The sequence below is a fragment of the Haliaeetus leucocephalus genome, unplaced genomic scaffold (assembly GCF_000737465.1).
Source record: "Haliaeetus leucocephalus isolate CR32 unplaced genomic scaffold, Haliaeetus_leucocephalus-4.0 Scaffold0, whole genome shotgun sequence".
Taxonomy (NCBI): domain Eukaryota; kingdom Metazoa; phylum Chordata; class Aves; order Accipitriformes; family Accipitridae; genus Haliaeetus; species Haliaeetus leucocephalus.
The window spans coordinates 7686433-7700333 of record NW_010972436.1 but is presented as its reverse complement, the minus strand read 5'-3'; the positions used below and the strand labels follow the sequence as shown (position 1 = coordinate 7700333).

Here is a 13901-nt window from a genome sequence, read left to right as displayed (position 1 = left end):
ATGGTTAGTAGTTCTCTTAGTGTCTCACCTAATCAGATAGCTATGTCCTAACGATTGATAGATAATGTCTGGCCATGAATATTTCAGCCTCACAGTCTGAAAATGGGATCCAGTGGCAGCAGAGAGAACATTGTTCCCTAAAGCAAAATGAATTACAGCGTTTCAGGTCTGATTTTAAATGGTCTGATGAGGCTTTTCATTGCATTTCACTGTTAATAATATAGGGTGTTTGCACACATAATATTTTTAGAAGTTTGGAGGTAACAGCAATTGTAAGATGGGCGATAGCCTTCACTTCTACATAAAGTTTGAGTGAATCCCTTGCACTCTTATCTATTTAAGGTCTTCTGCTAGGTATTTCGGGGAGGAGCTAGGCTATCTGTCTCTACCACAAAGATACCCATCGTCTTTATTTGCAAGTTGTGATGTAATTTATTTAACATCTGTGATACTGTGCACAGGAAGACTGTGCTGAACAGTTGCAGAAATGAGTTATTAATTAATTGGCTTGTAATCATCTAGCTGTTCACTAAGTACTATAGCCAGTACTTCCCATCACCATTCCTTTCACCTCCTTGGTTCTTTCTTCAGCCTTCTAGTTTCTTACAATCACGCGTTCTACATTGATTGAAATCACATTGTTAATTCTTTAGGGACTGAAGTGTCTCAGTGTTTCTACAATAATCTTAGCAATTAATAATAAGGAGAAGACTGATTACAACTTTTTCTGGATGGAAAAGGGAGACCAAGAGAAAAAAACAGGATAAGAAAAGGAGTTCTCGGTCTGATTAGTTTCTGAACATTTGCTGTGAAAATGGACTTGCTCTGCAAAGCAAGTCAAGGGAAATGACATTATAGAGGGTTCATATAGCCTTTTGTTGCTTAGTTAATTAGAACTGGTTTTCATTCATCTAGTTCTCTACCACTGCTTTTCTACTTATTTGCCTGTCTTTGAGCAGGTTTTGTTTGGGTTTTTTGCAGGTCAGAATTAGCTTCCTGCTGTGATGCAGTTCACAATTTTATTGCTTCTCAAAACAACAGCCCACTGGGAAGTAACATGAGTTACGAAGTGGACAGTAAAAAGACCATCCTCATTACAGAGGACATTTTTAAGATGCTGCCTGTGGTAAGAACCATATCATTACCTGTTATTATAATTGCAGTATCATATATATTTGGGGTTAGTCATAGAGCTGCTTTGTTTGATTCCCCTGGAAGAAACCCTTCACCCCCTGTATGCACTTCTTCATCCACCTTGTAAGACCTTTTTTTTAGCCTTCCTCTGCAGTGGTGGAGGCATGGACAGGGTATCATAGATCAGTTTGTAGGCAGAGTTGCTACAGAACACAAGTTGCAGCCTGGCTTTGCAGCCAGCTGAATTCAGGAGTGAATACTCTGAGAACGTTTGCCTTGCTTTTCCCATTCCCATTTTCAGTGGCATTTCAGTCTGAACAGCATTTCATGTTCCTTCGTATTCCCATGCCATTTCTGGTGCAGGCTTGGGCATGTAACTTATGAAAGCTATTGTGGTGTTAAACCTGATATAGAAAGGAGTAGGAATAGAATGGAATAGAATATTTCAGTTGGAAGGGACCTACAATTATCATCTAGTCCAACTGACTGACCAATTCAGAGCTGACCAAGTTAAAGCATGTTATTAAAGGGATTGTCCAAATGCCTCTTAAACACTGACAGGCTTGGGGCATCGACCACCTCTCTAGGAAGCCTGTTCCAGTGTTTGACCACCCTGTCAGTAAAGAAATGCTTCCTAATGTCCAGTCTAAACCTCCCCTGGTGCAGCTTTGAACCATTCCCATGCATCCTATCACTGGATACCACCAAGAAGGGATCAGCACCTCCCTCTCCACTTCCCCTCCTCAGGAAGCTGTAGAGAGTAATGAGGCTGCTCCTCAGCCTCCTTTTCTCCAAACTAGACAAGCCTGAAGTCCGTATGCACTCCTCACAGGGCATTCTTTCCAGCCCTTTCACCAGTTTTGTTGCCCACTGGGGTGGGGCCTTTGCAGCCAGAAACACAGTTTGAGCAAAGGAATCAGATTTTGTAGCTCAGGACTTAAAATAGACATAGAAGCTCTGGAGACCAGACAAAGAGGGGCACAGAGGTGTCTCTCGAAAATAAGAGCACATGGGAGCCCTCTTACCCATCTCTGGCATTCTTGATTTGTGAGATCCCAGCCACCATGAGTCTTGTCCTTTCTAATGCTGCTGTGAATCACTAAAAACTTCATTGCAATAGAGGTTACAGTGGTTCCAAATTTAAACCGAATGAAAGCAAAAAGTAGTATATTTTATGTGTGCATATACTTGCTAAGCTAGCCAGAGTTGTCTGGCTTTTGTGTTCTCCTACTGTCTCTTCAGAATTGAACAAAATATTTGAACATGTTGTTTTGTAATGTATTGCCAGGCAACGTGATGTCTGCCACTTTCCCCACGCTTTTTGCCTTGCTCATAACAGGGTCCCTTCCTGCTTCTCTTTGGGCAAGCTGATGAGAGAAGGAGGAAGGATAATGCTTTGTGTAAGCAAGTTTCAACTCAGTTTTACCAGTGGGTTCAGTTTCTGCAGTCAAAGTAGCCCAGCTGTTGGCCTCTGTTGAATGTCAGTGCTCCCACAGCAGGAGAGGGTGAATGAGATGTATGAGATGTTTCTGAGACCATGGGATTACAGCCAACTATATTAACGTCAACTGAAATAGCCAACAATTTACATTAATTTGATAGGCTGTGATCTGTGCTGGTTCACAAGTGGATGCACTTAGCACCCATTCAGCTTTGCCACTGCAAGACAGCACCCTCTAACAAGAAGAGGAGTACAGAGGGTGAACAGCCAGAAACTGTAACCTCTTCAGTGAGCCGTCACATTCACCGTGACTTAAGCCAGGGCACTTGATTATCCTTTACAATATCTTCAGGTTCCCCTAAATTGATTATTTTACATCAAATGTAATTGTGCGATGACAAAGTAATGAGCATTTCCAAAGTTACCTTCTATTAGCTGACAAAGTCAATGACTATGTGACAACCCCCAGTCTGTTACAGTGCAAAGGAAACGGGTAAATTTAAATTATCTTCAGTACAAGTTAGTTCCTTAGCTTGTTAAGGATTCAGTCCACTACTAGGTAATTTTTGTGTTGAGTGTATTTAAAAGATGTTTGTCCAGTTTTAACAATCCAGTGTTATTCCCTCAAAGTACTGATGACAGAAGTAGCAGCTCTCAGTCTGTTGGTGCCTATTTTTGGCTTTTGGCTGTCCAGGCCTGGCAACCCTGTCTGCTAAATGGTGAATGCTTTCACTGGGATTTACCAGATTAAACCTGCAAGGACAAATGACTAAAGATGTGAAGAAACAATCAGAAGATTTATAAGGCATTGGCTGCATCTTTTTATTTGTTTGCAGTCTTCTCCTCTTTCAGTCTATCCCTTCAAGACCTGTGCTGTGGTTGGAAATGGAGGCATTCTGAAAAATTCCAGTTGTGGAGCTGAAATCGATCATTCTGACTTTGTGTTTAGGTAAGAGCTGCTTCGCTTTACCGAAAACTTGGCAGGCTTGGAAGCATGCCAATGCCAGTTTGTAGCAATGAGGAAGGATCTTGACAATTCTTTATTTCTGCCTCTCTAAGGATACTCTTTCTGCTTTGTAGATTTCAGAACGCTACTTCCTAAGTACAGAGGACTATATAGATACATGTATGATCTATGATTGCAAAGATACCTTGCCAGTGATGTGAAACATGATTATCTGAGAACCTGAAATTTCTATTCATTTAACATCCTTTAGGAGAGGGAACTTTTCTTTTCTTTTCTTTTCTTTCTTTTCTTTTTAATCAGGAGAAGAGAATAAAGAGAACCCTGAAACTGAAATAAGAAAGACTGGTATTAAATGTCACATGTTTACCTTTACCTCTGGTTTAACAAAGGTTTTACTTAGCCTTAGGTTGGCTCACTAATGCAGTTATTTAACTGCCCCGATATTTGTCTCACCTTCTGTTTTCTGTTAGCCATCTAAAAAATTAGGCATCTAATTTAAGTAGTTTTTTTCAGCTCCCTCTACAGATTGTGGAGAAAACCAGGCATACTCAGAGTGTAATTTGGCCCACTCTCTGAATACATGTCTCACACTTTATAGTTCCTGCAAGGGAGCAGAGTAACAGAGTGAAGGTTCTTCTCTCAGTGATGTCCAATCACACAATCTGCTGGATTTTGTTTTGCGTTCCTACTTTTGACTAATATTTGGGCTTTTCAAATTAAAAACAAAGCAAAACAAAACAAAACAAAGTCTTTCCAGTTAGATATCTTAATAAAAATGGGAAATCTACATACTGAGATGCTAAATTTACTAAGTGACTGAGTTTTAAAAAATGCTTTCTTTACCTTTCTTTACCAGAAACAACCGTTTCTGCAATTGGGCAAGTTATGCCATTGTTGTTAGAAGACATAATAGAAGGCTTTCAGAAGAAATGCATTGTTTAAGCAGGAGGAGCAATATTGCCTAGTGGCTAACATAGGGTATTCATACCTCCTTTGGGGATTTTAACTTTGCTCCTGATTTGTGAGACGGTTTATGAAAATGAGCTCTCTGTGCCCTATTTTAACCATCTGTACAGTAGATTAAATATTTTTACTAGAAGTGCTGTAAGCCTTATTTAATATTTGTAAAGTGCTTAGATATCCCTGGGAGCTGACGTGAAAGTGTCATTGCACAGGAGAGGAATTTGCAAATAATAACTGTAAAGCATTTCTGGTGCACATCTGTTTAAGTAAATGTTTCTCAATTACAGGTGTAACCTCCCTCCAACCACGGGAAGCATTAGCAAAGATGTTGGCAATAAAACAAACCTTGTGACTGTTAATCCGAGTATCATAGCTCAGAAGTAAGTACTACTGCAAATCTGTTTTTGTGCTATATTGTATAATTGTTTGACATGATTTAGATTTTGTTGGAAATCCATTGGGATACCAGCACAGAGAGCAGTGCATGCAGATTACTTCATTAAGACTTAGTTCCCATGTAAAATATGTACCAGCCTAAACAGAAATCTGTTAAACCTGGCCTTTTTTGTAGCAGAAAGGAGTCAGCAATACCCAGATTAGCAAGTGCCTTGGTTGGCACCAGGCCACAATTTATGACAGAGTAAAATTGATGGTTGCAAGCCCGAGCCTCTTCTTTTCCCCCCATGACCCTCATGACCCCAGCATAGGAAAGGAATTGTAATCATAAATCAGGAAAGCTTGGAAATGTGTGTCCGACTCTATCAGTAGGACTGTAAGCACATGTTCTTAGGTAATGTGCTTAGAGGCTGTTCTGATGAAGGCTATTTCCTGAATGAAGGCCCAATTTCTGTAATCCATTTTCTCAAACCATACAAAAGCTGCTCACACACTTTTTTTCTCAGCAAAGTTTTTTTTTTTCACCTGCTTGATGAAAAGAAAATCAAATAAGGCCAGGCTGACTAATCTGACATCTTCAGCAGGCTGAAACTGCAGCTTATCTATGAAAAGGACTGCTGTGGTATGTTATTTACTGCTTACTGATCTTACTGTATCTTATTGTCTGTCATATCTGTATTTGTCAAATAGACAACACCAGGCAAAGCTTTTTTTTGTTGTTTTTCCTTTAAAGGAAGAAGGAAAAAGTACAGTGAGCATAGAAATGACTAACAGGCATTTATCATTGATTCAAGGATAGAACTTGATTTTATGCAGTGAGTACTAACTACCTCGATGCTTACCCAGCCCTTTTTGACTTAAATGAAGATGAATTATTGCTTTCCCAAAAATAGATTTAGCTCATTGATGTTAGTGGGGTTGCACAAGAATATGAGGAAGGAAACCTGTCTGGTGACTCAGCATTATTGGTGACTACTGACCTGATGCACAATTTGTCTGGGCTTGATCAAAGTGTTCTGCCACAGCTGCACTCATTTTTTTAGCCAAATTAAACCACACTAGGGTTAATAGCATTTACACTGAAGGAAATAGGAGCTAAACCTGTGAGAGGACAAAATGAGATTATGAGAAGACTTTAGGAATTAAAAAAATTAATTATTTAAATATTCAGAGGACACTGTAAATGCTTGTGAAGGAGTAGCAGGAAGCAATTTGGCACCATTTAGCAGAACTAAGTTTGTTTCTTCTCTCAGAAGACTTTATTCTGACTTTATTCACTTTAATTTCTAATTCTGTGTTTGGGTACTGGGTTAGTCCAATGTTGTTATTGTTAAGGTTAATCAGCTTTTGAACTGTGTCAGTCAGGGTGTATAATGTAGGTGAACTCTCTTGGAAGAAAGAAGCACAGTTGTTATGTTTCCTAATGGAGCTGGGCTACACTGCACCTTACGGTGGCAGAGCTGGAAAAGAAAACAAGACGAGGTTGAGTTGTTCAGGTTTCCAGCTAAGGAAGAAGAAGATCTGAATTCTGTCCTGAAGGCTCTTTATATACTTTACACTGAGTAGAAAAAGAGAAGATTCTTGGAGTAGAGGCCAGAAGTTCACCCTTCAGCCACGCTTCCTAGACATAGACTCAGGCATTTCTTGGTTTTTTTGGCTGTGTGACTCTTTGCCTGCACAGGGGCCCAGGGTCAATAGGAGGGGCTGAGTCTCTCTCATTCATTTTGTTTCAGAGTCTGGTGGTAATAGTACTTTTCTGGGTAGCAGAAGCTGTAAGCTTAAACCCCTTCAGGCTGAGAAGGGGTGTATCACTCCTTGCATGAGTTCAGTTGTGCAAGAAGTAACCGATAACTTCTCCGTGAGGGTTTTGAATGGAAATGGCGGTGGCTGCTGTCCTCTGTCTTGAAGTGCTGCATGAGAAGAGGGTTTGAACCTACTCAAGTTGTGAAGAGAAATAAAACCAAGTTTTCCAGTTTCTGCTGGAGCCATTTGTGAAAAGTGGGCTCTGGTAGCCTTTAAAAGGTGAAAATACACTGCTCAGATAGACAACTACCTACAAAAGAGTATTCAGTGCTTTGAATCCCAAAGGGGGTGTGAGCACCATATGTTCAGGTGATTCAGACAACTCAGATCTATAGAGGAAACAAGTTGAGTGACCCTCTTGTGTCTTGTATCACTTCTTGGATAACTCTGGAAGTTCACTTTTCAATATTTGGGAGCATGGAATTATCCAATGGTGAGAACTAAGTGTCTTTCCTGGCTATTGGAGAACCAAAGCATATGAGGATAAATCCTTTTCATTTGTGAAGTTAGATCTCTAAGTCTTTACAGATCTCCATGTGTTCCCTTTGTAGTTGAAGGAGATAAATAGACATGCCTATATTTTCATCTATTTTAAAAGCATATCAAAAGCAACTAAGACCCTGCAAAACTTGAGCACGCACTAATCTTTAACACTCCAAGACTGCTCGCATGCATACTTGTATTTCCACACAGAGCAGACACCCAGATTTTGAAGAGAGGTTATTGTATACCTATTGATGTAAGAAACACATTTCACAAACGCATGCAGTACATACCATAGTGCATGTATTTTTAAGCAGAGAAAGTATAAATAGGAATTTTTTTTTGCATTCTCCTTTGAAATTTCTTGAATCGATCAATTCTGTAAACAGGTCCTGGTCTCATTAGCAGTGAATTCAGTAGCTCCCATGTTGCCAGTTCAATCCTATGAAGTGTGTTCTTATTATACAATAAAGCCAGATTTTCATAACTACACATGTGACAACATATAACAGGTTGGTATAAATTTGCAATGTAGACAGGCTGAACTGATGCAGCAGAGTTCATAATTCATATATGCAAGTTCAGTTGTGCTGGTTTGGTCTGTAATATTTATATCAATAGTACATTCCATTCACTCTTTTCCTAAAATGTACTTTGCAGATACAACAAACTGAATGAAAAGAAAACAGAATTTCTGGAGAACATTGCGGTCTATGGAGATGCTTTTCTTTTATTGCCAGCATTTTCCTTCAGAAGCAACACAGCCACTTCTTTTAAAGTATATCACACTCTGCAAGAGTTCAAAGCAACCCAAAGGGCAATATTTTTTCACCCCACTTATCTGAAAAGTCTTGCCCAGTTCTGGAGAACTAAGGGTGTGAAAGCCTACCGGTTATCATCTGGTTTTATGATCACTAGTGCTGCTCTTGAGCTGTGTGAGAATGTGAAGCTCTATGGCTTCTGGCCTTTCTCAAAATCCACAGAGAAGATGCCAATTAGCCACCACTATTACGACAACCAGCTGCCTAAACCAGGTTTCCATGCAATGCCCAAAGAATACAACCAGATCCTTCAGCTTCATGGCAAAGGCATTTTGAAGTTGCAGTTTGGTAAATGTGAATCAGACTAAAAAGGTAGGTCACATTCTTACCACATAAAATGTCTTTATTCAAGTAATTTATCAAGGGAGAACTTGTTTTGCGAACGGTGTGGGTCTGTTCTTCCTTAGAGAGACATTTCTATCTTACACTCAATGAAGTTGTGTTCATAAATAAGTGAAAGGTTGGAGTTTCCTGAATAAATATAATCTACCACAGGGTTGAGAAATGTTTTCTAATTGTGAACTTTAGATGGGAAGCATAGCTAAATACATATTATCATCATAATTCACAGTCAATCAGTACCGCCTCCTTATCTCAGATACGTGTCTTCACCAGCCTATGTTTGGTTTGGTATAAATTCCCACGAACCAGCCTCCTTTGTGAATTGCTTTATTAAGGGCAGTCACATACTATGATCTACAAGAGTGTCATGGTTTAACCCCAGCCAGCAACTAAGCACCACGCAGCTGATCACTCACTTCCCCCCACCCAGTGGGATGGGGGAGAGAATCGGGAAAAAAAAACGTCAAACTCGTGGGTTGAGATAAGAACAGTTTAATAGAACAGAAAGGAAGAAAATAATAATGATAACAATAATAAAATGACAATAATAATAATAAAAGGATTGGAATATACAAAACAAGTGATGCACAGTGCAATTGCTCACTACTCACCGACCGATGCCCAGTTAGTTCCCGAGCAGCAATCCCCCCCACCCCCACTCCAACCAGTTTATATACCGGGCATGACATCCCATGGTATGGAATACCCCATTGGCCAGTTTGGGTCAGGTGCCCTGGCTGTGTCCCCTCCCAACTTCTTGTGCCCCTCCAGCCTTCTCGCTGGCTGGGCATGAGAAGCTGAAAAATCCTTGACTTAGTCTAAACACTACTTAGCAACAACTGAAAACAACAGTGTGTTGTCAATGTTATTCTCATACTGAATCCAGAACATAACACTATACCAGCTACTGGAAAAAAAATCAACTCTATCCCAGCCCAAACCAGGACAAAGAGAAGCCACCTAATCCTGGCACAGCCTTTCCAGATATATACAGAGGCCAAAGTAAGGATTAAGATTGCCCCATGAAGGAGTAGCATGCGTATGCGCCCTTGTTCCCTCTTGTTAGGTAAAGATAAGTTTAGAGCAGCATGCTTTCGCAGCCCTGGGCTGCGGAACAGCTTGTGGACAGCAGTGGGGAAGCTGCCATACACTATAGCAGATCTTGCTGAGGATTTTACCTTGAGGCAGCTAAGAATCTGGGAGTTACAAATATAGGATGAAGTGTCATTCCCTTTGCTCTGTCCTTTCTTACTGTCCCATCCCCCTTGGACCTCTACCTTCTGTGTATTGCCTCAGAGGAATGCAGCACAGAGTCTGGCCTCTGACCTTGAGCCAATTTACCACGTACAGATTACAGATGACTTTGAAAAGATTTGACTGCATGTTTTCAATCTTGATTTGCCCTGTTGACAAAGTAAGACCAATTTGTATAAATACTTCTTCATCTTTTAAGCTAGTTCAGAAATTCCCCAGCTCACAATACTGTTGCTGGATTTGCCTTTCACAGAACTCTATTTTTCCAGGGGGTTCAAGTTAATATGACAGTAAGTGAAATGTACAGTAGAACTACCATTGTATACAGTATGCTTTAATTGGACTGGTGTAATCTTACGACTGTATTACTCAAATAAATTAAAATAGCATCATCTTGTTCAAGCGAGAAATTTTAAGTTCAAAAGCTAAGGGCTTTTCTTCTGGCTAGGTTCTGAAATGTATTTGAAAATATCCTTTGATGGTATTTAGAAAACATGCTATCAAAGATACATTCACAGTTGGTTCATTGTCAGAGACTGCTAAGTTTTAAACTAGCAGATTGCTAGTACCAAGAAGGCACAATTTTATTCAGTATCAGTTTATTTGAAGAAATAGAAAAATAAGCTGGTTTCATATAAAATTAGAATAATATAAAACATGTGACAAGGGACCTAGAAGTCATCTAGTGAATCCATTCTCCTAGTCCATGGAAGGAGATGATCTAGGAGGAGGTGTATGTGTATGCAGTTTCATGTGGCCGAGATATGCTTTTTTGCTTGAAAAAAGTTGCAGCATATTGGAAAGGTTAAGAAATACATAATGTATTTTTCTTAGTGGCTAAGCTGTTTATACCCTGCGGTTTCAATTGTATTTGTTCCTCCTATAATATAAATCGCCGGAGACATACCATGTAATTTTAATTGTAGTAACTACACCAGCTAAGAAAATGAAAGGCAGCTCTTTATGAATATTTAATCTAGAAAGAACCAGATAGAAGCCACAAAAATGTTTAAGCATCTGTATGGGTTAATTAATGCTGTCCATGCTTGACAGACTGAAAAGCACTTCTGTGGCCAAATTAGCAAAATAAGCTGTAAAGAAAAAAACAAAGAGAAGGATAAGTTGTGCTGCCCTAATTTACACTTACATTTACAAAGAGAAAAGTTAGCCCTTTAAAACCAAATAAATTAAATGCTTTCAGTATGAGCTACCATTCTACTACTATTATCAACTATTAGAGATAATTGAAATTCTATAATAAGTATATTTCACTGAAAATGACCTTTTCTAAAAATTGAACAATCTCCTTTCTCTTTTTAATTTCCCTTTTATGTTCTTCTCCCTGCTCCGCGATCTTTCCTGTTAGTGTGTAGCTGAAGGTTCCTTACACCACTGGGTGCCCACAGAAGTCTCGGGCAGAACTTCCCTCACAGATTACTGGGACACAAAATGTTGCTGCTGTAAATAAGAAGTGAAGGAAGCTGCTCTTCTGCAAGCACCTATATTGCAAGCAGGTGGCAGGTTCTGGAACAGTATGGGGAGAGCATAACTGCATCCCAATGAATCATTTTGGCAGTATTGCTCCTAAACACCATCCTTGCCATTGTAAGGGTGAACTTTTCTTACTGGATAGAGAGAATTGTCAGATATGAGAGCCCTGTAGAGCTTGTGCTGAATCTGCCTTAATATCCGCTCCTGCACCTTTATGATTATGCTCAACAGACATGTACATGTCTTTGCTAAAGTAGATGCATACCTATCACAGATGGTAAAATGGAAAATGAGACATCAGCAAAATCTTGAAATGCAATTAAAATAATGAACTTTATTATTTTATATTAAATTACCAAATCATTTTTGCTATGGCCCTGCAGCTGAAGGAAGTCTTGTTTGTTCATTGGTTTAACCTGATAAGCCTGAAGGGCATGTCATTGGCTTCAAGTAAACATAGGTTCAAGGAGGGGAAATGGCCTGATCCATATTTAAAAATAGACAGAAAAATCTGATTAGAAAAATTGTCAGATGATAAATTAATCAGGCTGGCAAAACTTTCATTGCCCAGAAGCCCGGTTAAAATGCAAATTTTGTCTGACCAAGAATCCCTCAGGTTTTACATTTGCTAGAAAGAAACAGCAGGGAAGGTGAGTATGTGTTGCTTTGATATACAGCACAGTAACGTCAAGCAGCTGCTCAGAGGAGTTAGTCAACAGAAAATAACATAGAAAGAAAGAATGAAACTGAGACTCCCTGAGCCTGGGGAAGAGAGTAGTGTTCAATTGTCCGAGCAGAAGGACCGAAGGACAGGTTGAACAGAGGTGTGCTGGTGGTTAGGGAGTAAGAACTGCTGAAACTTCGACTGAGGGTGAGTGTATCTTACCTGGAAAGTAAATATTGGGTCTGGGCTTTTTAATTCCAACCAGATGATTAAAAGCCATCTATTTCTGACAGAGACAGCAGCAGTGTAGCCCTCCACTCAAGGTGGAGCTAGTAGGGCAGCATCCTGTAAAGCAGGGGGCTGCCTGCTTACTTGCTCAGGAATTAACATCAGAGAACCATTTTGTTCCAAACTCTGTAGGTGTGTGATCTTTTTCTTAACCTTGAAAGTTACTGCAATCCAAATAAGTGATAAATACTGTTAAAAATAACCTATTTATAAATACAATTGTTATAAATAACCTATTTATAACAGTAGGATACCAACATGAGCTTAAATTCTGCTGAAATTCTTTTATGCTTGTGGCATCTCAATGTAGCTGGAGAAATATGAACTGCCCCACATTTCACTTTTAATTACCTTGAGAAAAATGATACCACATTTTGAAAATAAGGACACCTCTGGATTCCTGTCAGGCAGCCAAATTTCAGCCTATCCTTGACTTGGGCAAATATTACACAGCGTGAAATTATTAGATGTATACAATAATTGAAAGAAAGGTCTTCTGCTTTAGTACCCATACCATATAGCTTTAAGCACACACTTTGCTCGTGTTCAGCCACTAAGTTTTAGTGTTAAGAAAATGTCAGTAGTGAAACAAGTGGAGATAAGTTGCTTCTGGTTTAGTTAAAACCTGCCAGAATAGAAAAATATAGATTAAATCAAATTAGAATTTATGTTAGATTTCAAATCAAATGAAAAAGTATTTACAGATCTAGAAGAGTTTTGTTTGGTTTTGTTTTTCCACAGCAGAACTAGCCTGTTGAAGAAACAGAATAGTTTCAATCTCTAGCTATTTCAAAATATGAGTAAGATAATATAATTTAGAACATATCCATATTCAGATTAGCAGAAGAAACTGATTGCACCCAGCCTTGGTTAGCTTAGGAAGCCTGAAGAGGGTGGTGCAGGTGGGGTAAGTGTGAGAAGTTCTGGGGGTATTCAAATGAAGGAGTCCTCCTTTAGAAAGAGCAGATGCTCGAGCTACATCAGGCACAAGCAGTTTAGCTTACCCAGGAGAATTTTGTGAGCCTGTGATGCTGTATAATAAATGTCACAGACTCCCAGTCCGAAATAAGGATGAAAAAACAGATGCAGAAGGTGAAATGGATACACAGAAGACTAAGCTATTGGCTTATTTTGAATAGAACAAGCAGTTTTCCTACTATACAAGAAATATCAATAACATATTTTATTATTTTAATTCCAGGGTGATCATCCTAAGGAGACAATTTGTGTGTATCTCAGCAGTTCGGTGTTGGATTTGATCTGATGTGATTTTGTGAGCATTAAACTGCATTATTACAATAGAGAAATATTTTACACTTGGGGAGAAAAGAAAGTGATTTTTTCACACAGTGACTGCTACATTTCTGAATTTTGAGCAATCATTTTTTTAAATACAAAATAACATTTATTTGGGAAATTATGAAACTCCTGACTATTGGTTTAATTGTAGCAAAGCACAATCTCAGGATGGTGGCAATATGCACATTCATCATGTTTTGCTTCTTAAAGTATTGTTAAACTATTTTTACATAAGTTCTCTGGTTTTGTTAATATCACGTGATACAGGCAATAGTCTCTGTATGGTAGCTGCATGAGTTGGCAGTGAACATTTTCAATTGAGAACTTGATCCTGTAAACACTAGCATTTGTCTACATGAGAAAGGTAATGAGAAGAGCTGCAGAGGAGTAATTAATTCAGAGCTATGTCATTCTTAGTTTGTCCCAGGGTGCACAGATGAAAAAATCCGTCAGGTTAGAGATAGTCAAGTGGTTTATGGGCTTTCATTTTGTGGGCAATAGATAATGCTGTGGATTTAATGGGATCACTCATGTGAATGATGTTAATTTTGTGAA

General features: G+C 39.1%; 1 protein-coding gene across 1 annotated transcript in view; it reads left to right on the top strand.

Annotated features, from left to right (window-relative positions):
- The window catches only part of ST8SIA6 (ST8 alpha-N-acetyl-neuraminide alpha-2,8-sialyltransferase 6), a 40161-nt gene extending 26628 nt beyond the window's left edge, over window positions 1-13533 (top strand). Inside the window, exons 5-9 of the mRNA XM_010562716.1 lie at window positions 982-1126; window positions 3412-3524; window positions 4793-4885; window positions 7848-8320; window positions 13249-13533. Of these exons, the coding sequence (XP_010561018.1) occupies window positions 982-1126; window positions 3412-3524; window positions 4793-4885; window positions 7848-8316 (820 nt within the window). The 3' untranslated portion in view covers window positions 8317-8320; window positions 13249-13533. The remainder of the gene's footprint in view (window positions 1-981; window positions 1127-3411; window positions 3525-4792; window positions 4886-7847; window positions 8321-13248) is intronic.
- The last annotated feature ends 368 nt before the right edge of the window (window positions 13534-13901 follow it).